Source organism: Lutjanus erythropterus, chromosome 19 (genome assembly GCF_056507025.1).
Source record: "Lutjanus erythropterus isolate fLutEry1 chromosome 19, fLutEry1.hap2, whole genome shotgun sequence".
Lineage (NCBI taxonomy): Eukaryota > Metazoa > Chordata > Actinopteri > Lutjaniformes > Lutjanidae > Lutjanus > Lutjanus erythropterus.
This window is the reverse complement of record NC_139335.1, coordinates 23471749-23498775: the sequence shown is the minus strand read 5'-3', so window position 1 is coordinate 23498775 and position 27027 is coordinate 23471749. Positions and strand designations below refer to the sequence as shown.

The following is a 27027-nucleotide window of genomic DNA, read 5'->3' as shown; positions in this document are numbered from 1 at the left end:
GGTAATGGACAGTAATTAGTAACTGCACCAGATAATAAGACAAGAAAGCCCCAAAAGGTTCTTTTTTCATAAAATGTGTGCATCTTCCTGATCCATCACATTTAAAAAACAATAATCAAAAGAAGATTATACAATATTGCCCACCATAAATATCAAAACCCAACAAAATCATATTATATGTACTAAAAAGATGTGCATGTGCCGAAAGGCTGATTAGCTACTAATGTAGGAGACTGCGGAAAATACCAAGACAAAGCACTGTGAGAAAGCAGAGGAGGTAATGGGGGGATTTAATAGCAGGGGAATAAAGAAACTGAAGGACCAAGGGAAAGCAAGACAGAAGAAAGTGGCGTGCTAATAAGCACAGTACGGGGTGAAAAAGAGGCCAAAAACTTGTTTATTGCAAGGGTGGGAAGATGAAAGTAAAGGGAGAAGCCTCATCATTTTCCTTTTGTCCGTACGTGAGGATAAATACTGCATGTGTAAGTGAGCACATCTGTGACAGTTTTAAATGAGAAAACTTTAATAATTTATATATGAATCAGATCACATGAAGTATCTGGTGTCTTTGTTTGTACGTTCGATAAAACAGCTATCTTTAGTGAGCCATGTTTGTTGATATCATATGCCTTCATAACTTCTGCGGGGAGCAACCAGATATCAACTTTAAGTGCTTTACAATAAAGACATTTGTACCACACAGTAATACAAGTCGGTCTGGATACTTGAAAAAAACTGGACTAAAGGACGGCTCACATTTTTCCTGCTGCGCCTGATGACGAGGACCAAATTGTGCGGCAACAGGGACCTTTGTCCTTTAAGCACGCCATCACTCTTGTCACAAATGAGCCCTCAGGAAATATGCCCACTAATTTGTGTCTCAATCCACTGAAGAGGCACAGGGTTATATTGAGCATGTATATGTGTGTGTGTGTGTACGCTGTATGTGTGTGTGAGTGTTTGGTCAAAACGTCTAGAGAAAGAGGGAGACAGATGGGTCACACAGCATTCCCTCTGTGCGTTTGGAGCTGGAACACGGCTAATTACATCTTAATTAAATACGACCTGTCTGTCCCCATGCCTCCTTGCCCACAGATGACACATGCGTGCTTGTGTTTACGTGTAAGACCGAGAGACGGCAATAAAGAGTGAGACCTACAGTGCGCGCATCTAAGTGTGTCACTATAAGCACCGACTGATGCAAGAGTTATGATGCAAATCTCTGGCAGTGAGAGCCAGAGAGGTATCGCTGTTTGTGTGTGGAAAAAAAATTACAGATCTCAGTGTTATGACAAATATTTCTGGTTCTGGTTATTGATGATAACTTAAAGAATCTACAACACAAAGCTCTGGAATTCTTTCCCATGTTTTAATATACTGGGAATGATTTATGAGGGCACTCCAAGGCTCTTTTGGGTCTGTCTGGGTGTAAAATAATTCAAGTGATCTGAGCAAAAACCAGATATCAGGTCTGTTTTAAAGCTCTAGAAAAAGTAAACCATGACGGGAGACTTTGGCCTATCAGAGGTCTGTAAGATAGTTGATTGTGGCGTCTCATTTCCTAAAAAAAAATGTCTGACAACCTGGGAATGAGATTCAATAATCAACTATCTTTCTCCAGAATAACTTGCTGTACCTTTATCATGTCTGCAATGATGAAAAATATTCTCAGATGGAACTGAAGTCTCCGCTTGCCCATTAGCTGTGATGTGAATGTGAGGTTATTAGAGCGCATGAAGGTATGTCACAGTGGATATAAAGGCAGTGTCTCCCCAGTCCTCTCACATAATCCACCCCCGTGTCTGAATTGCTCTCGATTTAGAGGGTTTCTGTAAAAGAGCGAATCCTAGGCAGGGACACTTGTACCCTAGGGGGTACTTCTGCAGTTGCTAGGGAGCTTATGGAAAGACTGCGGAGTAGCTCAACTAATTTGAAACATCTAGAGTGCACTCAGTAGAGTGCAGATCCCCACCGGGCAACAGATGGTGAAGCACCTACTGCAATGTCACCACAACTACCGGATCCAACCAGCGGACATTTGCAAAGTTCCACCAACATCAATATGACCTCCGCACATATGTTGTCCTGACCTGAAACAAGATTTCAAACTCATGCAGTTGTTGATTGCTTGCAGGTTAAGAGATAAACTGTTGAAATATAACTAAAAGTGATTGATAAATTGCTAATAGCTACCTAAATGTACAGTTGAAATGGCTAAAATTAGGGTAATGAATGCACAGTTGAAAGAGTTGGCTAAAGGTATAAATAACTGAAATATAGTTTTTTGTTTTTTGTGAGTTATTTTGTGGTTATGGCAGAGGAAACACTACCACCTTCATCCAAAATCAACACAATATGAGAGTTTCTTGTAGTAGATTTAAGTTCTTATGACAATACCACTGATTTAAGACACCTCTGATAATTTTACTGATATGAACTGCATAATAAAGACTTATCACTGTATGAAAAAAAAAAACATCAGTTCAGTGTGCTTCAAAGTAAACCCATCAGATACACAAACACACACACACACACACACACACACACACACACACACACACACACACACACACACAGAGGACTGACCATTGTTGGAGCGTAGTGCCCTGGCAGAGATGCCATTGGTCCCTATAGGATGATGAACACCAGTTCCATCCACCACTCCTGCCTCCCCTGGCTGCTTCAGAAGCTCTGTCAGAGTCCTGATGGGAGAAAAACATTTATACACTTTATTAAAACATCCTGCATACAAACTGAAAAGTAGACAAACAAGTAAACAAAGTGCCTTACAAACTTCCCGAGTGTCACCACAAAGGAAGCAAAGAGGACTGAAGAGAGAGTGTTAGAGAGACGTGCTGGGAACGAGTTTGGACATATTGAGAAAGATGATAAAAGATGCACATGTTCATGTGGACAAAATTAAAATTCATTATCGAAAATAACCAAACAGCCTTCATCTTAATAGCTCTACCTGCAGTAAAAGACAAGTTTGAAAGAGATTGTTCTCGTCTATAAATACAAACTCAAACAGAAAACGTTTAGAATTAAATTCAAGACAGTTGAATTGAGGATGAAAAGGATGAGTCTCTGGATGTTTGCCAACTGGGAGCATCAATCATTTATGAAATATAAAACAACTTCCCTTCTTGCCATCTTTTATTGTTTGATGCCTTTGAACAAGTTCTGATGCCTCCTCAAAACTGGAACACAGGCAGGAAAAGGCCTTCCAACATGTAGATATACTGTAACTCTTTAGAGCACATACAACCTACAGCTGTTAACATGGACTTGATCTGTGTTTTGTGTCAAACAGAAAGTAGCTGGTTGGTTTCACTGGACAGAAATTACTTAATTAACTAAAGGTAATGAATACATTGTTGAAATAGATAGCTAAACCTAATGGACAAATAATTAAAATAGCTAAAAGTAATGGAAACACAAGATTAGCTACCTATTTAGCAATTTATCCAACTGCCAAATGGGTAAATGTTGACACAGCTAACAGTAATGGATAAACGGATAGTTAGCTAAAAGATAATGTGAATAAATTGCTAAACAGGTAGCAACATCTAATGGATAACTGGTTTAAATAGCTAAAAGTAAAATAAACAGATAGTTAGCTAAATCTCATAGATAAATTGTTAGAATAGCTAAAAGTAATAGATAAACAGTCGAAATAGTTTGTAGGTAGCTAAAAATGGGGAAAATGGCTGAAATAGTCTAAATAAACGAATTAAAAAGCAGCTAATGGAAAAATGGCTGAAATTAATGGCAGTGTTCATGAGGGGGTAGACGTACCCGAGTTAATCTGACAAGGCAGTGGGAGGTACAACTGACAAAAAAAAAAGCTTAAGAAAAAGAGTGGGAGCTGTTTGTCTTTCTGTGCTCAAACCTGAAGGAGTGTGTGTTATGCCGCACAAAACTTCCTGATAAAATAACAGTCAGCAAACCACATGGATGTTCAGCTTGTTATGTCTTATCAGTTTACTGTCAAATAAAGTAAGATGGTCAAATGTTTTAAACCTGGCAGTTTATCTTATGTGTTATCTTATGTTGGAATCAGTAATTTATTTGACCATTTGTTGTGAAAATTCAGAGTTTTAACCTGTTTTCATAAATTGTATGAATGATATTTAACACAGGCTCATTTCATTTGTTGTCTATTCTATGCAAGACGGTTGAGGGAAAGGTGGTTTCAGTCAAATAAACTGTTTGTCAAAGCCTGTCTCATAGAAAGCTGCATCACTGTCATATGTGTGATTGCAGTTTGATTGCTACAGTAAACAACCCTGGTGGAAATTGAAGGATATTGCTTGCCCTTTTGGAGTGTCAGTCACCAAATTTGCTCCTGCCACTGTTTGTTTTCGATGAAGAAAAAAAGGAAAAAAATATATATATACAGAAACTTCTCCTATGAAAAGTTTTATTTTATTCCCACTGTTCCGCAGACACCGGAGATTTTAATTAGTTTTCTCAAAGTGCTCACATTAACATGGACTAAAAACAAGAGGATGCCCACCATCAACATGTTGCCACTGACAGGGAAATTATAGTAACATAGTCAAATCAGCTGTAACCTGAGAGCCCTTATCCAGAGAGCCATAAATATTTCCTCACCGTTAATCTCACTGTTGAAACCTTCTAAAATGCAGTGGAGCATTTGTTAGCCTGCTGTGAAATGATTGCCTGTAGTCATCGGAGCAGTAGGCATAAAAACATGAACACCATAGGCTACAATTTAATGTGATTCCACACTGTTTACTTGCAGTAGCCACTAAGTATCAGGTGCTTTTGTTATAACGTGAATGTTATAATGTTTCTTTTGTTGTTTGTGCAATTTGTTCTGATGGAACAAACTGAATGGAGACTATGGAAACTGGTTTACTCCAGGTCATGATATCCGACCATTCTGACATTGCTGTGACTTTTGGAACATGGCCTTGTGCCTGTAAGACGGCATCATAGCAATGCCAATATATTAAGGTACAACATGTGCTTCCTCAAAAGGGTACACCACCAAATTTGCATGTGAAAATCAGTTTACTTGTCATAAGGAGTAAGACTCAAACCATGAACACAGCTGACCCTTGCTAAGTCCCGCCTCTTTTTGCTCTGTGCTCCAATTAACCTCAGTGCCTCAGTCAACTTTCTCCTGTAAAAGCAACATAGGGTCACATCTTAAATTGGCTAATGTTAGCAAAACTCTATCTAACTAGCTAGCTAGTGATTGATGTAAATTAGCTAGCTAGTTAGCCAGTGTTTTACTAACATTGGCTAACTAAAGCTATGAATTTATGTAGCAATGTCTTTAAACCATCTACAAAATTTGGTTTTCTTTTCAGCAAAGATTAGCCTAGCACATAGCATAGCCAAGTACAGGAAACAGGAAAGGAAAAAGTTGACCTACAGTAAGTTCCACGCTTGCTCAACTGTTATTAGAGCATGAAGCAAAAAGGGGAGGGAATAGTCAGCTGGGTAATGTTTTCTTAACTCTACCACGTTTGAAAAAAATTACTCTAATGATGTCATCAGGATTATCTTGGCTACAAATGCAAAACAAAATGCAATGCATGTGTTACATTATAAACTAAACATGAGTTTGAATTCTGTGGGGATTTACCCAGCATTAAATGTTTAATAAAATAGGCCATATCCTGTAAATTTGGCAAAGATATGATCAACTGTGTTTGTATTTATGGGCTACTTTGGACTACTTTGCTTTTCACATGCTCTCATGCAAGTTTTTTACATGGTTAATGAGAACATTCCACTAATATTCCCATTTACATGCAGACATGCATTATCTGATTAATGTAATATCCAAAAATCTGTTGATATCCAAGACTTTCATAATGTTTAAAAGCAGGTGTGTTTCTCCTTTCAGCTCCCTCCAGTATGGGCTTTTAGTTGTGTGTACAGCTCTATCCCAGCCCTGCAAACTGTTGACTGGTTGTTTTCGGGCTTCTTTTACAGTGTACAGAGACAGAGAAACAGGCAGGAGGCCTGGGTTGTGCTACATTCAGAATAAGGCCAAATACAATATATCAAAACTGAATAAGCTGTTTACATAACCAGTATAAAATTCAGAGTATTGTCATATTTAGAATAATAGTGTGCATGTAAATGTAGTCTTAGATGCTGCTGAGAGGATAAAGAATGCGTTGATGCATTAGTCTTTCCAGAGCAGGCTTTAGTGGCTGCACACTGAAGCGCAAAGTCAAAAATACACGGTAGGAAAAATGAGAAATTAAATTGGTATTTCTTCCTCTCCCTTGACACTGTTCTCACTGCTACGGTGCCATTAAGCAATCTTTAGCTGCTCCAGTGGAGCTGCAAGGCGACCAACGGTCATCTGCGGTTGGACTGGGCCGCTCCCTTGTGTGAGTGTGAAGCTGGGTGTTGCTGAAAAATGCTTGGCTCAGCAAATCCTCCCCTCATAAGACATAACAACCTGTACTTTGTGTCAAATTAGACAAAACCTTTTTAGACCCTTATTAGACTTCATTAGAGGATAATTAGAGACACAATGCAATACAACTGAACTGTAACTAAAGCAAAATCATATATCTGTAACTTGACAGACACCTTCTTTGGCTGGTCCCATACAACTGGCAGAAGCCGAGACAGATGCCTACGTCTTTGATCAAATCACATTATCTGTCTACAGTATTAAAATAACTCTGCATATATGTATACTATTTTTTTTATATTTAAATATATATGTAATTACACTTTAGTTTACAGTGCTGATCTGTTGCAATATATCCCTGATTACCCTGTAATAAAGTCTAAAGGGTGTAATAGTGTTATAAAGAACATATTCAGTGTCTCCCTTATCACTGTTGCCCCATCAAAGTGACTAATTACCCCTCTTGAAAGACACAAAATACTTTATCCTACGTTGTGAATATTTTGCATTCAGCTGTTTTAATTCTGAGATGTTTATTTTACAATTTAATTTTTAAAATATGCATTAGCACACTGCTGGTTTCTGCTTTCTTGCGGCACAGAACTCACTGAAGATATGCAGACGCTGCTTTGTCTTTTCGAAATTAAGTGTGTTTATTGTACCACTGTGATGTCGGTAAAGACTGTAAAACACTGATATTATTCCTAGCTTTTGTTTATTTTGATGTAAAGTATGGCTTGTTACATCTTATTAGTGTACTGTAAAATAAAATGATACAGATAGACAGATATAATGTATCCAATAATTTCCATGTTGAAATTAGTGCATTGTGGGGCATGCACAGACAATAAATACCCATAAAATATGTTGTTAAACTGGACAGTATGTGCCACAGGTAAACTGTGCCCACACATGCATCTCAATTGCCCTTTACATTTTCTGCTTGTGAGTCAATCCATTTCTCTTTCAGCTCATCGATATCTGTCCACTTCCATTCCATTACTTCATTTGTCTTCCAGTCCTCCCCCCTCTCATATTCTCAGTGGTAATAAAGCGAGCCGAAGCCGCATCTCCGTCACTCTCTCGTCTCCCCTCCCACTCGCTCTGTGTCTCCTCTCTTCCCTTCGTCCCCTCCAGAATGCTTAGGAGCGCTATTGTTGAGTACTTGTTGTTCTCGACGCCCTCTATCTCCCCAGAAACATCTCTTTCTTTCTCTCCTCTTCTAATCCCGTCTGTCTTATCTTCTCAACTTTCTGCATCTCACTCTACCCCCCCTTCCCCGTTATCTCTTCCCCTTCTTCATCTGTTTTCGTTGCTATGAGCCTTTTTATCTCCGCCTGTATCACTTCCTCAACACTCTGTCTCTGTCTTTCTTCTCCTCTCGGTCCTCCGATTCTGCCACTCTTGCAGTCTCTCGTTGTGTCTGGTCTGTCTCAATCCTCTCAGCCTCGCACCCTTTGGCCCAATTTCTATTTTGTCCCTCTTCCTTCTTTCTTTCTTACCCTTTAGTAATCTCAGTCTTTCCTCCCTTGTTCCTCTTCCCCTCCCTGAGGAAACTGTCACATAAACTGTTCCAACTTGCAATATTAGCACTCTTGAAATGACACACACACACAGGGCTTAAAAAGTTTGTAAATCAATCATCATCAAGCAACTTAAACTCTTTCTACTGTGTTGCACAAGGTAAAGGTGCAACTAAATGCCTAAAACGTGGAAAATGAAAAGCAAATCTGCGCCGCATAAGTATTGATCCAAATGCTGTGTAAACCCCAGATCAGAATAGCATCCACCCAGTCTATATGCCAAGGGATATCTGGCTCTCTTTCATGATAAGGGTGGAGGCTGTGACATGCAGCACTTCAAACAACACACACTTCTAGCACGGATACTAAAGAAGATAGAGGCTGTGGCCCACATACAACAATGCATACAGCACATACCTCGTTTCTTGTTTGGTTCTTTTCCCTTACCGTGTTTATTGTTATGCACCAAGATAAAACAAAGCCTGCTTGGCTATAAACTTGCCTTCTTAATTATGAAGGGATACATTTTCAACTTTTTTCCCCCACAGCTGGCCGTGTTATAAAATGTTGATAGGTTAAACCAGTCTTCTCTTTGAAATGTGTCAAACCCACTGGATTTGAAACTAGGCTGTTAAAGCTGAGGTGATGCAGATGAGCTACATGCTCATCACACTCTGATGAGGGGTGACAGATTTTATCAGGGAACCCCAAGAAGACAGAAAATACAACCCATGTAGCATAGTTTGCTACCGTTGTGTAAAGTTGTTACTAACTTTTGAATTTTTACACATAAAGGCAAGTTTACTCGTCATAGTACAACTCAGCCATCAAACAATTTTATAGTGTTCTCTTCGCTTTGTGAAAATAACACTGATGATGTCCTTAGAGTCTTTCTAAAAAAAAGAGAGAGACTGTCTGTCTCCGTGGCTCCATCTTTGTGCAGCAGTGCAACATGCAAAAGAGCTGGGTGGAGATGAAGGTAGATCAGTGGGTGTGGTGATCATTAAATACTCTCTCAGCCAGTCACACAAGTGGTCCTGTAGCTCAGAAACAGCTGTCCTAGTCACAATAAAATGTGACAAGGACAGAGTTATAACTACTCTGGTGTGTGTACAGCTCTGTATGGTTATACTATAACAGCCTGGTGTTGATTTCAGGTGATTTAATAACGGTTAACTTAGTGAATGGCCATGTGTAACAGACACTGAGCTCTGGTGTGTGTGTGTGTGAGTGTGTGTGTGTGTTTTGTTTCTTTTGTGGTATGCCACTACGCTTACAGTACAATGAATGCTGAATGTTAATATGAAATTCCATACATTGGTGGGGACGGACGTGTCCCCTGCATGCACAAAGGCTATGCTAGAGTCTTGAATATGGTCTCTATTTGTATCTAATTTTACTTTATTATGTTTCATTGTCATTGTGCCTCAGTAACCTAAAATAATTTGAAAAACAGTTTGATACATAGTTTCTGATCAGCCCCTGTCCATGGTGTGCTTTGCCTCTTGCACAGTGCATGCTGGGATAGCCCACCATGTAGTTTGAAACTGCAAAGTCAAACTACTAGGATCTTTGTTTCAATACGACTTTTACAGCAATGTCCACTGCTCTTTCTTTCTGTCCATTCTGCAGTTTTTGAAAAATGTCAGCAGCTTTTCTATCTCATTATATATATCAAATCTATTTACACAACATTTTCTCTCTCATTTGTATACAGTACAATGACAAATACTGTTTTGTGAAGGTTGTGTCATGTTTCCTCAAATGGAAAACTCCCTGTTGTTAAATTTTATGCAGTGTTGTTTTCTAAATTGTATATTGTTAATCAATTTCATGAGGTTTGCATCCACACAAAGCCCGATGAGCCTCATTTCCAATTAAATTACTAAAAAATGGATTTTCCCTGTAATGCAAGACAGGATATGAATTGAATAATGGATAAAAGATGCACAGGGACTGTACAAAACTCATAAACACAAACGATTCAGCAGAAGGCAGTAAATATCCGCCACAGAGGGTTTTAATCTCATGAGGTTTGGTGGAAGTTCTGGAAAACTCCAAAGTAACATCTCCCGGCAGTCTGGCAGGCTTAAAGCACCACATGCTCCGCTTTGTCCTGATTGAGTCTTTCTAAATATTGCAGCGTAGGACAGAACAAAACACAACAAGCTGCACCCAATATCCCCTAAAAGTTGATCTGAACATATAAACTTCAGAAAACCCGCAGTCAGAGAGCTGTTCAAACCGATAACAGTGACAAATTAAAAGTCCTCGTGAGCCCACTGACTGAGCAGGAGCGTGTTTTCCACTGCAGCAGTTTAATATGTGTGGTAATTGCTTCAAATGGAGTCAGACATCTACCATCATGGAATCTTTTCAGTCGGATGCAATTAGTGATCATTCAGACGTTTATAGGAAAAAACGATTATCCTCTGAAAACTGTGCTGATATTCACGCAGCATGAACTTTCTCAGGGGTGAAACATGTGGCACTTGATTAGACTGTGACAACTCAGCACGGTCTTTATTAAGTTCTGCCCTCCAACTCCAGATAGAATAAGGCAAAAAAAGGAGAAAGATAAAGCTGCTAAAACTTGCTTTTTAATACATTTCTTTAAATATATTTGACAGTAGCAAGGGAGATTAGTATAAAGAGATGTGAACTGCTCCTCTTAAATTAAAAAGTGGTTAAAACACTGTTCATTGTTCTGGGGTATCAAAGCATCAGGAGATATCAGGCACTTAGTTAGTGAAATGATGAGGTTTTTGTATTGACTAGAGTCCACAAGCATGCTAGCAGCTCTGTACACAGAAGCTTTGAGCTAAAAGCTAACATCAGCATGTTAACATCTTCACAATGACAATGCTAACATTTTGTTCTAAGCCAAAGCATTAAACAAATGGAAATATTGACCTTATGGCGGCCAGGCCTGGAGGGTTACCTTAAAAATGTATTCAAATACAGTTACTACATGTTACAAAATGTAGCCAGTAACCTAATCCAAGTATCACAATATTACTAAATGTTTTCAGATTGTTCATGTTTTAAGTTCATGGATAAATTTATGAATTGTTTGTACACATCTTCCTTCCTTTATTATGCACAAATGTGCATTTAGATTAAACAGGTTAGCTGTAACATTAAATGTTTATTTAAATTAGAAATCCTTGTAAAGTGTTGTAATGTGCACACACTGCGCACTGCAGTATATAATTCTATATTTTAAGATTGCAATCTGCTAATAAATTGTAAACTAAATGTAACTGTAATCTGATTACATTTTTTTCTGTAACTGTAATGGAATAGTTACCTTTTTTGTATTATGCAAATCAAGCTCAGGGGGAACATGAATGTCAGCAACGAATCATGAGAATAAATCTAAAAGCTTTTATGACAATTCATTTGACAGTTATTGAGATATTTCACAAAACCACAAATCATAATCTTTTCCTAAACCTAACCACGTAGTTTTATTGCCTAAACTTAACCTAATAGCAACCATTTTGTTATGTAAATATGCGTAATGTCATGTCAGTTATGTCAGGTGACTTACATAAAATAGCTATATATATTGGAAAGCCTGTTGTTGCCAGTACTCTCAACCAATAACATGTTGTTTTGATAATAACTAATAATCAACCTTTTCTGTCTTGTAGGTATGAGGATGTGTTGCAATATCTGTCAAATTAGTTGTTGATCTTCTTTAACATATTGATCAGCCCTACTGTCCACTAAAACTAATGCCGTCTACAACATCACAGCATTAATAAAGTGATCATGAATTGTTCATTAGAAACTTGCACTTATCCTGTTTTCCTACAATCAATAATCTGATCATTTATATTGAATTGTTTCACAGGAATTTGTTTTCCATTTGCTCTACCATGTCTGTAAATATGCAGCAGTAAGTACTCCAGTAGAGAATCTCAGTAAAATGCTCACTTGATGAGCTCATGTAAGAACTTATTGGTTAGTTGTTTGGACATGACAGAAAACTCAAAAAGGGAGACTAAAGTCCAGCATGATTAAGTAATTCCCTCACTTGCTTGCTTGTTAGCTCGCTCACTCAGCTGCATAAAAATGACTGTAATGTCAACAGAGCGAGTGGATTGTGATAGAATTTAATTTGCAAGTATTAAAGAAACACACATTATTTTGTGTTGTTTGGCCCAAACACATTTTGCTATGCTGCACAACTCCTGCGGACAAGTGAGGGCAAATATTTATTTCATGGTCAAATCGATGCGGTCAAACAGCGTGAAACAAAATCGCTGTATCCATTCAGTTTTGTGTTTGTTAGTGTATCACAACCTTGCACCGGCCTGGTCCTGTGTAACAGAATGCTCACTATTGTTTTCAATTGTCAAAGAGTGTTTCGTGCTAAAAATAAAGCGAGAAAAACACCCTACGGTCGTGTAATAAGACATTCAGTATGCACACACACAAACACACACTGGTGCACACAAACACATTTACTCCCCTGGGTCTATAACGCAGCATTTTGTAGCTGAATCACTCTTCACTGTCACAGCAGGTTAGTTTATATTACAAGGCCCCCCACAGATGATTCCAGGGGCCTGTAACCTAGCATGGGACTGAGCGTGGAGATACAGCCCCGCTGTTTTCAAACAGTGCTGCTGCATAATTGCGTGTGATGCTGCTTGCCACCTACAGTTGCGCCACCCAACCGACCTACACAAACACAAAACCACGGCTCGTGCTCGCACACATGCATGCAAAACAGAAGCTGCTTACTGAGACACACAAACACGCAGCTGCCGGTGTCCTACCTACAGTGTGTGCCTGGAGGGAGTTAATTGATGCCACACAGGAGTGACTCACCCTTTAATTCTCATGGGTGGTAATTTAGAGAGGTTACAGTGGGTGGGAGAGTGTGTGTGTGTCTGTGTGTGTGATGGTGGTGGTTACCAATGATTTCACAAAAAAGTCCTCCGGGGCAGGGAAAAGGGAATTTTTAAACGAGCCTTTGAGCAGGAGGGTGTATGTGAGGTTATAAGCATGCGGGGGCTGTTTTCTCTCAGTATTTCACTATTAATTAGAAATCTGAAATCCCAAAACAAATAAACAAAAAAAAGGTCTTCTCCATTCGGGCCTCCTGACCAACTTATCAGATTTTCCGCCCACTTATTTAGCATGACATGCAGTGCTTGAGAGTTTTGTTTTCATGTTTAGGAAAATACTTGACTAGTAACACCATTAAGTAGGATTTTCATAGCCCTTCATGTTGGGTGCAATGAGCAGCTTGGCAGCTTTTTTTTAACACTCCAATTGTTATGTAAATTAAGTTGAAGTTCATAGTTATTGTTGCCTCTAAATGGGTTTTCTGAACTAAATGCAAAATGAAGCTTTTGTAAGTAAGAGGAGAAGGCTGAAAACAATATTTAGATGTCGTATATTGTGTGTGTGCGGGTTTGTGTTACTCATGTTGTGGGGACATGAATGTGTTTATACACTCACACTGTGGGGACTCGCCTTCCTTATGCAGACAAAATACAATTCCCCATACTATAAATAATTACTTTTTGGAGCAAAGACTTTAGGGGTAAGGTAAGGTTAGGTTTAGGTTTAGGTTTAGATTAAGTAATGGGTAGAGTTAGACTAAGTTTCCAGGAAGTGAATGTAAGCTGATGTCCTCTGAAGTGAGGGAAACATGACTTTGAATGTTGGATACAATTATCTGTTAAAAAAAATAGTCAGTAATATTATTCAAGTATCACAAGTATCATATAATAGTTTTCACAGGTTACTTAACTAACTGGATTTCTGTATAGCAAATGTTAGCGGTGTGTGTAGCTAACATTAGCAATTGGTCTGTGTAGCGTTATGTTAGTGGTTGGTCTTACTTGTAAATGTCTCGTTAAATTAAATGCTGAGTTCTTGGATGGTTCTTCTCTTTGTCTTGTGATGTTGTGAAATGACAGACTCAACACTTGAAGTGTCTCTTCACCACTAATTCACTGCACTTTATCGCACCATTGCTGTCATAGCGAGCTAGCGCACACACACATGCAAACACACGCACACGAGGCCAGATAGACAGTAGGCTAAATGGACACTGCAGTGGCACAAGTGGTAGCATGCATTATCTCAGAGGGGGTCTGATACACCAGGCCCTGTGACACACAAACAATTCGCATACTCGTAAGTGCGTGCTCACATGCACACAGCAGACACGGCGATATGATGTTGCTGCCAGATAGTGCACCCTTGTAGGCTTGGTACAGAGCCTGGATCTGTCTCCCACCCTGCTCTACTCCTATTAGAGCTGACAGCTGCCAAATAATGTCCCTTGGCATGGCTGAATGCCTGCGATGCCAGGGCCTGTTTGTGTTCATGCATAGTCTCTCAATCCACTTACATGAGTGTGTGTTTACACGTAGGAAGAGTTAAATTCCAAAACACTGTATCCCTTTTGGAAAGAAAATGATGCCCTGATATTCACAAAAACAGATATGTGTTTTAAGGTCACAGACAGCATTTAGGAATTTCACATCCAAAATTAACTTTCCGACTGCCTCGCTGTTTGTCAGATTATTTAAATGTCTTTGTCGTTTTAAGCAGCTGCAAAGTGTTCATTTCAGTCCCAGCTAAGAGGATGAAAAAATGTTTTTGAGCAGATCGGGCTTCCTTTAGTGGCAGCATGGGAAAATCTTCAATCCCAGTGGCCCACTCAAAACTAAAACTATGATGAAAAATCCTTTTGGCAACCATCTCTTTTGACAACAAAAATGAGACCAAAAGTAAAAAAGCAAGAACTATGATGAACAATGTGAACAGCAGGAAAATGGACAAGACTATTAATTACTGTTTTTCAGTTGCTATTAGAAATGAGCACAGTTATTAACGCCAGTGGTCAACCTCATCTAATTTTTTCTGTGGATGTTCACTAAAGAAATATTGCTTAGGTTAATTCTAAAATGTGAGTGAATATTCAGTTTGAATAATCACATTGTCCTGCAGTGCTCAACTACAGAACATGACCGCTGTAAAGTGCAGAAATGCTAGGTGCTAGCAAAAACACTGAAGTGAGTGGGCAGCTTAAACAATTGATTTTGTAATAATGGCTGGATTTTCTGAAAAGAGTCACTCTAGTTGTATTCCTGCAGAACAGTGACCCACACACCTTTGCATGTGTGTGAACAACTAGAGTTTGATTAGAACATGTGAACAAACTTTGCCGTAGATAAGAACTGTATGAGGTCAGGATAAGGTTGTTATTTTGAAGTCATCTTGAGTTGTAGCTTTTACCTTTGGAATATTTACAGGGGGCCGTGTATGTTCTGTCTAGAAAAGGGTCCTTTATTCACATTGACAGTTCTGTGTACTTATGCACCGTTACCTTGAGAGAGCTCAGCCTCATGCATTTGCTTCAGTTGTGAAGCCAATGTAGAAGTAACTTAAACCTGCATTCTTTCTAATGGCCAGCAGGGGGCAACTCTGCTGGTTGCAAAAGAAGTCAAATTGTATATACTGTATATGTATATAATGACCCTACTTCTCACTAGATTTATGACCTCAGTTAACTTTTTCCTGATGAGTTTATGGTCTCAATTGCTTGTTTCAAGTCTTTTTTTATTTAGCATGATGTTGATTTAGTAAATTATAGTGCCATTTACAGTAAAAATCAAACTGTCAAAACTAGACTAGTTTGTTTGTAGTTTGTTTTTTCACTGTGCACATTGTAAAAACTAATTATGTTTATCATGTAACAACACTGTGGTTAAGATCTGGCTAGGGACAAATAACATCCAAGATCTTTCGCAGGTCTGGGGTTGCCTTATAAACATGACCAGGCAGCTGCCACTGTGTTTTGCTTTCCAATGGAAGCTTCCAAAGCTCAGATCAAACTTTAAAAACTCCAATTAAAATCATAATAATGTAACAGTTGTTGGGGTGTGTACCAAATGTACATGTTTTCTTGCATCTAAAGAACAAGATTTTTAGGCCAGGGGATCTCCGCAGCCCTACAGTACTTCATTTTAATACTGTTTCCTCACACACTTTTCCTTTTTCAAAAAAAATGCCATTTGGGTCTCGTTCTGCAATTTTGATATTACACTTGGCCGTGTTGCGATTTTGCTAATAATTGTGCCTATATAGTTGCAATGACTGTATAGTTGCAATAAGAGAAAGATCGCAACCAGGCAGGCTGCGAATCGGATGAGACAAAGCAGCGCCCACCAGCTGCACGCTCTCATTGGCACCATGCATGCTCTGCTTGAAATAAGATGGCGACTCCCATGATGCCAAACTCAAGACTGGTTGTCCACAAACTAATGGGTGCCATCACAGTGGCTCTGTCTACTACATTACTGTCAGAGCTGCCAGCTAGGTTGCATTTTTCGCGGTACACCTGTAGCCACAGTACACGACAAAGATGGATGCAGCTGTCACCACAGAATAGATATAAACATTAAAAATTCCATGACAACAATGAGACTAAAATGTCAACTTAAATGAAGACATCTTTGTCAAAAGACTTAAATGAAATCAAAATCAATCAGTATTATGCCCTTAAGGACTGAAACCTCTCTATTACAAAGCAGTTTTTGTTATAATGTTCATCACACCTGCTAAAGAGAGGCCTAAAAACATTGATTCATGTTGTTAGTTGTTAGTGTTTCTCATCTCTATTTTAATACCTTATACAAATGACAATAAAGATTCTGGGTGTGTTTGATTCGTAAGTTTTTTGCTGCATTGATTTAATGAATCAGCATGCGCAGATAGAGCAGTCAAATAATAAAAAAAACCCCACAAAAAACAAAAAAAAACAAATTCAAAGCCAGCATGCTGGGAGCCACATGAACCAGTCGCTGGCAGGATCTCAGTGCTGAGGCTGTGGCGTTGCTAAAGATGATGTCACAGAAAATACCATATGTCAACCTCTGAGTCACTGTTCGCACTCATTATTTTTGGTCCCTCTTTATTTTAGAAACAACACACACACACACACACACACACACACACACACACACACACACACACACACACACACAAAGATTCATTCTCCTCAAGGGATTTGTTCTCAAACATTCATCAGTGTGACGCACACATAACCCACGCATGAATACACACACGGACACACAGGCACACACACACTGTCAGCCGAATATTTATCATCCTTTGGAGCCTTTGACATTATTGATAATACACAGGTACTCAGTATGCTATGATCTCTCTATCATCCATCATTACACTAAGATAGACAGAATAATATTGATTTGTTTTATCAGATATCTATCAGTGTCCAAACAGACACTCATTTGGAGGCTGTGTAGGAGAAGCTATTATAGGCCTCAGTCAAACAGAATACAACAGATATGTCACTGTGAACTCATCATTATTTGAACCAGCATGTGGCTGTTTTGATTATCTCTTTCATAATTAATATTTAAACATGTAATTATGTGCTGAAGCTTATTTTATATTAGTTGTTCAGTTTTCCGTAATTCACGGTGGGAGTGTTGAGACAGTTTCCGCCATTTGATCCAGCCGGTGGGGTCAACAACCCAGCCATCCATCCCTTTGACATGGACAATGAGATCAATTCAGCCCTTTTATGCCTTTTATGGATGCGCCCACACAGGCCCAACACAGAACCTGTAAATGTCATGTACTGTAAATATGTCATGGTCAGGGCAGCATTGATGAATTAGCAATACCATGGCACTCTATCATCGGTGCACTGCAACCGGCTCTAGTAAATGTTCGCGGCGTGTGAAGTGGAGTTAAGTGACCTTGGATTACAACCGCAGGCACAGACACATGGCGCTGGCTTCGCCAGTATGATGGTCATTTGCCCTGGGAGCTGTTTGCTCAGTTGAGGAAGGTGAGACACACAGACACACGCACACAATGGAATAAAAAAAAAAAAAAAAACAGCAGGATGCACGGATGAGTGGCAAATTTTAACTCTGCTTATTTTGGATGCAGTTAACAGGAGCATCGCGATGTGGCAGCTGATGGGTGCTATTTGTGGCTGAGGGGATGCAGCTGGTCAGCCAGCAATGTGAACTGTCAATGGGCACGCAAGCAGCTTGATTAGACACTCAGGAATGCCTGATGCATGAAAACACATCTGAAGATCCTGGTTTCAGGTGCCTTGCATCATGTTAGTGTCACATCATGTCATATTTACGATTAAATGACCATTTATGGTTTTTGGGGGGGTCGCTCTTCATTTAAAAGTACACTAATAAGTCATAACAAGCTGTGCTCTGCATCAAATTGGAAGTAGCAGAAACAAACAGTGGACACCACACTGACATATCACATACTTTTATGTTGATATAGAAAATTTGCCCACTTACATGCCCAACACACCAGTAGCAATATAGGCATTTATCTGGATTTGTGTTTCTTGGACCCCCTGATGAGAATAATAAGTTCAATATTCACTCTCCTTTCAGCTCAGTTTTGGTCTCTTATCTGCGAAAAACAGCTGGTCACACTTTATTCTACAGTACGCTAATAATAGTGATGCAGAATAAAAATAATCAAAATTTACCTCACATGCATTAGAACTAAAGTAATGAATCTGTTTGGAAAATGTACAGAATAAAAAGTACAAATATTTGGGTTGAAATGTGAAAAGTTGTCATAAAAAATCAATACTCAAGTAAAGTACAGATATCTAACAATAACAAAGTTTTTGTACTTAGTTACTTTCTATCTCTGTCCTACAGTATTACAATAAGCCTGTGCAGTCAACCATAAACAAAATATTCTTTAACCTCTATTCTCTATTCTGACCTTTATTTGGTAAATCTGGTCCACAGACTGTTTTTAAATGGAGAAGTGGCAGATATGTGATTTCACTTTAGTTTATATAATGACTAATGCTGGCTAATAAAGAACAGATTTCTTCTCATTTTTGTCTAATATATATGACACAAAATATGGCTTCCATCTTATTAGTGTACTGGAAAAGAAAGTGCAACCAAAACGTATTTTTATTTTATTTTAAAATATCTGTATCATAATTGTGTAACCTTTCTTCATGTTAATGTTATTTCTGGCGACCTACTGGGACCAACACAGGAATGGATTTTAGTGTTTGTTTTCTTAACATAGATTAAGTTGACCAGTTGGTAAAAAATACAGAACATCCCTTTAAGATGTTTGCACAAAGGCTGGCCTGTGTCTGACTGCAAGCTAATGCATCAACACAAAGCAATAAGCCAGTGAAAGACAGAGAGAAAGGGAAAGAAGAGGGGTGGTGCAGGGGGCTTTCTGAGAAGACGCCACAAGTGTGTGCGCTTCTACGTGTGTGCACTTCTACGTGTGTGTCTGTGTGCGTGTAAGTGAATCAGAGGGCAGTTTGTCATGTTGCTGCTCCACAGCCCTGATCCAAGCTGACAGGTGAAGCTAAGCGCAGCTAAACAGCACACGTAACAGAGAGGACGAGAGAGAAAGAGAGGCGGTCGGGAGGCAGCGCAGATAAGGAGAGACCAATAGACAAAAAAAAAACAAAAAAAACGGAGAGAATGGGAGACGAGGAAAGAGGGATGGACATAAAATAAGTGTGAGAAATGGAGGGATGAGGAGATAGTCGTCAGAGTTAGAGAGCCATTAAAAAGAGAAACAGGCAGACTAGAGAGGAAAACAAGCAGCGGCGTGGCGGGAAGTGAGAGAGACAGTGAATCTGAGCAAAATAGAAAGCTTGGGAAAGGAAGGAATTGAGATTAACTGGTGAAAGAGATTGGTTAATTGGCATTTTTATCAAAAGACTGAACTGAGCAAGTTAATTTTTCATACCATCACTCCATTAATCTGTCCCTTCCTTCCTCCTCCTCCCTCTTTTCATGTCTCTCTCCTTTTTTCTCCACTTCCCTGAACTGGCTGTTTGTCAGTACGCAGACATGGGAACTGACTGCATGTTTGAGATCTCTTTTTTTTTTTCTTTTATCAGTAATTTTTTATGAGGCACATAATTTAAGAACATTAAAATCAAAGTGAATCATGGTTACTGTCTGCATATATTAAGTGATTGGGAAAAAAGGCAGAAAAGGCAGAAAGTGGAACAGATAGGACAAGACAAATGTACCAAAGACATAAAAAGGTGTGTTGCTAACAAGCTTGGAGAATAATAATAATATATTACAACCATGTAACTGTACAAATAAAGGTAACTGTATTCCATTACAATTATAGAAAAAAAGAAGCAATCAAATTACAAATACAATTAGTAAAAATGGGAATTTTCAGCATGATTATGATTTTAAAATATATTTAAAAATAGAGAATGATATAGTGCCATACACAATGTGCACACATTACAACACCTCACACGTCTCTCAACACGACTCTGGTCTCAGTGAAACCAGCTAATCTTACAGTCAATTCATTAAAATCGCCTAACCACTAACTGCCATTTAGCCAGCTTACCTGTCAATAGCTTACTACAACTACTGCAAAGTTTATGTTTATGTGTACACATTTTTTAAAGGTAATTGGAATACATTTTCCATTCCTCCTGCTGATGGACATCGGAAGAAAAGTATTGAAAATGTTCAGGGAGCATTTACTGAAGATACATTTTTCTTTTCTCGATGGCCTTTGGAATTTTAAAACCAGGACAAGCGAGGTCAGAATCTTATAAACGCGAGATAAGAACAAACAAAACTCTTTCCTGGATAAGTGAAAGTTAGAGTACGAGGTGAGAGGGAAAAAAAAAGACAAAGGAAACCTGAATAAAGAGAAAGAATAGCTTTTGAGGATGAATGCAGACAGAGATCAAAAGTGAAATGGCACCCATGAAATGGACCACTTCAACACTTCTGAGGAAAAATTGATGTATAAAAGATGATGCGGACACAGACGGAGGTTGAGAGACTGGAGGTACAGACACGGAGAGAAAGAGAAATAAAGAGAGGGATGTGTGTGGATGGAATTAGAAGTAGTCAAGTCGGACAGGTTGATAGATTAGAGTCATTGATGTGACCCACCCTGTAGCTACGCACTCACTCATGTGAGGCCAAGATCAGACTTATTGTACTTGTGTGTGTAAGTGCATGTGTGTGTTTGAGTTCATGACAAATGAAGAACAAGTATTGGCTGTGAGGCTTTCTTATCCATTAGTATATTATACCGCATTGTCCTTGCGCTCTTTGTAGGTGTGTGTGTACTTATAAACCCTGTGACAAAGTACATATTGCACATAGCTTTGATGTCTGTGTACAAGGCTGAACTTTGAGTCGAATGCAGTGTGAAGGGAATATCTGTGCATGAGTGAATGTGTGTTATGAGCTAAACACAGGTTGACTCCTGCTCCCACGTCTGTTGCGCTGCATTGCAAAGCTTTTTATAGTGTTGCTTTCTTGTTGCGTTACATCGCATTGCATCAATTTTATTGTACTGCGTCAAACAGATTAGCACCGAGTTGTTTTGTTTTAACTGTGCCAGCAGTACAGCTGCTGTACAGTGATCAGGCGAGATGAATGTAGTCATCAGAGATTAAAGGTAACAAGAGTGAAAAAGTAACACGTAGGTGTTATAGACGGTAATATGAAGTGAAGAATGTTTTCTCTGGTATAAATTACCCGATTCAAAAACTGTTTAATAATGCAGCTCTATTTCTTCAGCCGCTCGTATTGATGAACCTATAGAAACATCACTCTGAAGTTCCTTTCAGCTCAACTGCTAAAGTTCTATCAGCTCATTGTTTCAAGCACTACATGGACTCAGCATATAAACATGCATATAGTGTTCATATGCACCTACTTAATCTAATTATATAAAGTCATACAGTACATTAATCATTCAATATTTACTCCATCACTCTTTGCCCCCATGCATGCATTGTTGTCTTTTTTTATTTTAAGTTTTTGAGACAGTTCATGTGTGGCAAGTCCCCTAACCTACTGGAAGTGCTGTATTAAATCACTGGAGTACCAAGTATGAATGTGGGGTGTTTTTATGTAAATATGCCGACATGTGGTGCCCTAAGGCCTCAGGAACATAGAGGTCATTCTCTGCTGTGAGCTGATCTGTGACGCTTACAGTGTATTAGATAGTAAAACAGTCCATGTAGAAGCATCGGTTTGGACTGTTAATATACTGTGTGTCTTTGAGTCAGTGGGGAGGGTCCCACCGGTGGGTCCCACCGGTGGGGCATGGTGCCACTACATGTGGGACATGGCTGTGGATCAAGCATGGAGTGATACTAAGCTGAATTAATATAATTTATGGGGAGGGGGCATGCCAGATAAAAAAAAGTTTGAGTACCACTGCTTCAATATCTTTTATTAAATTCCTTCAAGTTACAGATCAATATAGTGGTGGGTTACATATAAAATGCCTTCAAACTCTTCACTCCAGACATCATATCAGTCTGGACAGACATGAATGTAAACTGTCACTTGACTGCTTGCTGCAGACAAACAACTGTGAGGCAGTTTTGACTGTCCTTCTTTGTATTAAATAAAACCTTTTAATGCTGTCAGTGTATCAAACATAATAAATAATAATAATAAACATAATAAATCCCAACAAACACTTCTCTTATTAACTAATTTTTCTGTTTGTGTGCATATGGATGTGTAATCACTGGACGTGCATCTTAGCCAGAGCTAATCTTAAATATTACTGGACTGATCAGCCTCATTTTTTAGCGCACTCGTGGCTGTACGCTGATGGACCTCTGTGATTCACAATTCTTTAAAGGAAACTTTGAAAACCCCTTTTTTTAAATTCTTTTTTTAATGCCTTTGTGTTTTTATGGCCCGAGGCATTATGTTTTCAGACCATCTCATTCTTGTGAACAGGATATCTCAGGAACATCTTGAGGGAATTTCTTAGAACTTGACACAAATGTTTGCTTGGATTTTTCACTGTCCTTATGTGTATTGGATAAAACCTTTTAATGCTGTCAGTGCATTAAACATAATAAATGTGGGTCAATTAAAAGTGCTGTAAGAGAATATCATTACCATCAGAGGTAACAGTAGAACACCAGCACCTTAACAATGTTCCCTTCAAACAAACACTTCTCTTATTAACTCATTTTTCTTTAGTTACATGTTTTTTCACTATCCATTATTTTTGATTTGACCACATTAAACAACCAGACATTCATGTCAGTCCTGTGCAGTTATTATTAGCTTGTACTTTAAACCTGTTTCTAAATGACAAATTGTAATTAAATATTTGAAAAACTAATAAGATGCCAGAACACTTGGCTGTACAGCAAAATACAACACATTACATACAATACAAACAACACAACCATGAATGAAATTTGAAGCATTTATTGAATGGAATGGGATGGGTGGATGGGGGGGTGGATGGGTGGGGTTGAATGGGTGGGGCTGGGCTTGAATCATATCAAATCGAATCAAATTTATTTGATTTGAATTAAATTGAATTAAAATTGAACTGAATTGCATTGAATTGAATCGAATCAAATCGAATTGAAACAGTTCGATTTGGTTTGATTCAATTTGAATTTGATTTGAATTGAATTTCTTTGAATGGAATTGATTTAAATTGAATTGAATTGATTTGAATTGAATTAAATTCAGTTGAATTGATTTGAATTAGAATTGATGTGAATTAGAATTGATTTGATTTGATTTGAATTGGGTTAGTTGAATCTGATGTGTTTCACTCCTCATTCCTCGTTTCTTTCTTTTTCTTCCAGCTTTCTGTCTTTCTCAGCCCCAGGAAGTGGCGTGTTCTTTTCCAGAATGAGGGTGCCTTTGTTGTCGTTGGAAGCACTCCCTCTGGGGCCTCAGCCTGGGGTGAGATGGTGGGTTCCCCTGGTATGGGTTCCTCCCGCTTGCTTGACTCTTCTTCTGAGAACTCAGACTCCATTGAATGTTCAGTGGCTGCTACATTAAAGCTGGGCTGCTCCTGCTGACACTGTTCTTGGTTCTTCTCCTCATGATTTTGGGGAGAACAATCAGCCTCATGCTCAGCAGAAAGATCAAGGTTGGGTAAGATCTGACCGTTGAGCTGAGCTTTCAGTTCCTCCAGCTGCTTTTCAAAGTACTTTTCCTTCTCTGAGGCGTTTTGCTTGAGGATGTTGAGTTCTTGCTCCAGCTCTTGGCAACGGCGGTCCTGCTCATCCTTCATGTCGTTAATGACAATCTGGCCCTCTGCAATTGTAGCTTTGTGAGCCTCTCTTTCTTTCTGAAGCTCTTGCCGGAGGGCATCGACCTGCTGTCTGGCTGTGTTGACATCAGCCTCATATTGTTGCTGCATCTCGACTTTTGAAATTGTCGTCTTCTCCAGTTCTGCTTGGAGACACTCGTTCTTGTCGGTATATCTCTGCAGCTCAGCCCTGAACTGCTCCAGGCTGAGAGCATGTGTCTCTGGCAGCTCCTCATGCGCTTTCTGAAGGACCGCCTTCTGCTCAATTTCCTTCTTCAAATCCTGCTGAACCGTTTCAGCCTGCTGCCTCACACTGTCGATTTCAGCTTCGTACTTTCCACAAATCATGTGCTGTGAAGCTCTGAACTTCTCAGATTCTTCTTGGAGTTGACTGGTCTTGAGTCTCTCCGCCTGCAGCTCAGCTGTTAACTGCCCCTGGCTTTCATTATGTAACTTAAGCAGCTCTTCGTACTTGTTCTGCAGGATTGTCTTCTGCATTCTTTCATTTTCCAGTTCATGTTGAAGGGCATCAGCCTGCCTCTGTCTGGCGGAGAGGACCTCGGTTTCGTCGACCTGGTGTGATCTGATCCTTGCCAGTTCATCTTGAGGAAGCTTGCTCTTCCTCTTCTCCTCCTGGAGGCTAGTTTCATACTTTTCTTGGCTTTTTATATACGCCACCTGGAGCTCCTCATAATCCACTTGCAGGTCTTTCTTCTTTCTTCTCTTGATTCTTGTTGTCACCATAGTGGCGATGCTTGCAGTGGAGAGTGTCTCTGGATCGGTGTACTTTTCCAGCCTCTCCAGCTCTGCCCTGGTTGCCTTTCCCCTGTTGATGAACATCTCTTTCAGGGTCTTCTGTCGTTCAAACTTCTCTCTTGTCTCATCCAGCTGTTGTTCATACTGGATTCTCCTGTTCTCCTGACAGACAACGTTGGCCCTGTCCCAACCCAACTGGTTGGTCAGGTCTGAAACTTGCTGTTGAAGGTCTTGACGCTCCATCTGTGATGGGTCTGCTCGAGGTTTGCCCGGGACTCGTGGACAGGCCTATCAAGCACTGCTGGCCTCTGATTAGAGGCTGTGACCAGCATTCCAGATGTTGTTTGTTGCTTACATCTTGGATACATTACGTTATTCATTTTGTTTCACTGGTAAAATTCTTCCAAAGAAATGCTGTTGTGTAGACTTCGATCTTTTCAATTCTTTATTGGCATTAACAAAAATAACTTTATTGGCATGAACAAAATCCATTGTCAACAAAACAATTTACATAGAATTCTAACATGTATCACATTACATACACACACAAACAAAATACACGTCTCATACATATATGAGGGTTCTATATTATATTTTTGTTTGTTTGATTTCAGGTTCCCCTTCAACATCACAAAAACTGTTTCTTTTTTATTTTTTTTTTTGGGGGGGGGGTTGTTTTTTTTTGTTTTTTTGGTGTGTGTGAGGAGGTTTACATGTTTGAAAATTCACCCATTTGTGAAACAGAAAATCAAAATGAGAACATCAGTCAGACAGTCAGAACATGGAACAGTTCTTTATGCCCACAGTCAAGCTTCTAGTCTGTACTACTTTACACAGAGTGTGTGAACGCTCCTTGCAGACATATTTCTTGCATAGCGAACAGGTCATGCTGGTCTTAGAATCATTTCAGGTGGGACAAACCTGACACCTGCCAATATTGAAAGCTGAGAACCTGTTGTCTCTGACTGGAGTGGTTAGACATATACAGAAAAGATTGTGGAAATCTGTGCATGCTTTGTGAAAATACAAACACTAATAATATGAAAATGCAGCGTTTGTTCTCAGTGTGCATGCAGTGGAGCTGGTTTGGGTGTTTCACAGTCCAACACACCACCACACAGATGGATTAAAAAAATGTAATTAAAGAATCACTAATCTTCTTATTTCCTGTGCTCCTTCATTATCTCACCTGTTCCTTCCTGCAGTTGACATTATACTCTACAAAATATTTCTCAAGTATTTAAAATCCCATCCAAATTCAGTTATTAAAGTGAGATAATATTTCTCAGTATGCTAATGACTATGTGGGAAATGTTGCTTACACAAACAAAACAAACCCCTCTCTTATGAAACCAGGATAGGCAGACATATATGTCAGGAGAAAGAGCATTGATTGGGAGTCTTAGAAAGGTTCCTATAGCTCTCACAGGAAAGCAGCTCCATAAATCCACTTAATGGCTGGAGATATTAGCATGAGCTAAGCTGGAGGGTTAGTCATCACTTAGAGGAAAGACGAGGATAGAGATGAATGGAGTCTGACGAACAGACAGACTGAGAGGGAACAGCGGAAAGTGGTTTAATATACGTTGAGTGCTTATATGCATGTGTAAATTACTGCATGTACACATATCAATAATAGTACAGTACACACACACACACACACGCACACGCACAGGCAGCAGTCTCAGCATACAAACAAGCAGAGGCTGAACTGAGTTATTTGACAAAATAGTGTTTCCTGTATTTAATGGCGTGTATTTTGTAGATATTTAACGGAGGGACAATTACTGAACATGAACTATAATCATAACTAGAAGCGTGCCCTCATTAGAGTGCAGATTTCTGCCAGGAAACCTGAAAGAGTATTCAGATACAGCCTCCACTGCCTGTAACTGTAATGGATTACCTTATATTTTTGTCATTTAATTACATAAAACTAGTGACTCAAATTGCTAGTAGGTAAGCAGTATTTTAGCTGAGCACTTGTTGATGATGCAGCCCCTACTGGCCAGTTAAGGAGCGGTGAGAAGTCAGTACACGCCCCCTTCCTGGCCACCCCTTGAAATCTAATCGGCCATCCCAAGTGCCACCCCATTATCCTCAAGTTTGATTGGTTATCTGGGTCGTGACCTTAGTTTGAACCAACTGTTTGATGAGTATTTTTAATTGCGCATTGTTTTCTTATCTTTTGTAGCCTACTTTTATTTTTTACAAGGCTAATTT

General features: G+C 39.2%; 1 protein-coding gene across 1 annotated transcript in view; it reads right to left on the bottom strand.

Moving 5' to 3' along the window:
• Positions 1–27027, bottom strand: part of LOC146309883 (protein shisa-8-like) — a 121636-nt gene that overhangs the window by 61189 nt on the left and 33420 nt on the right. The window contains exon 3 of the mRNA XM_084745181.1: positions 2587–2702. Within this exon, the coding sequence (XP_084601307.1) occupies positions 2587–2702 (116 nt within the window). The remainder of the gene's footprint in view (positions 1–2586; positions 2703–27027) is intronic.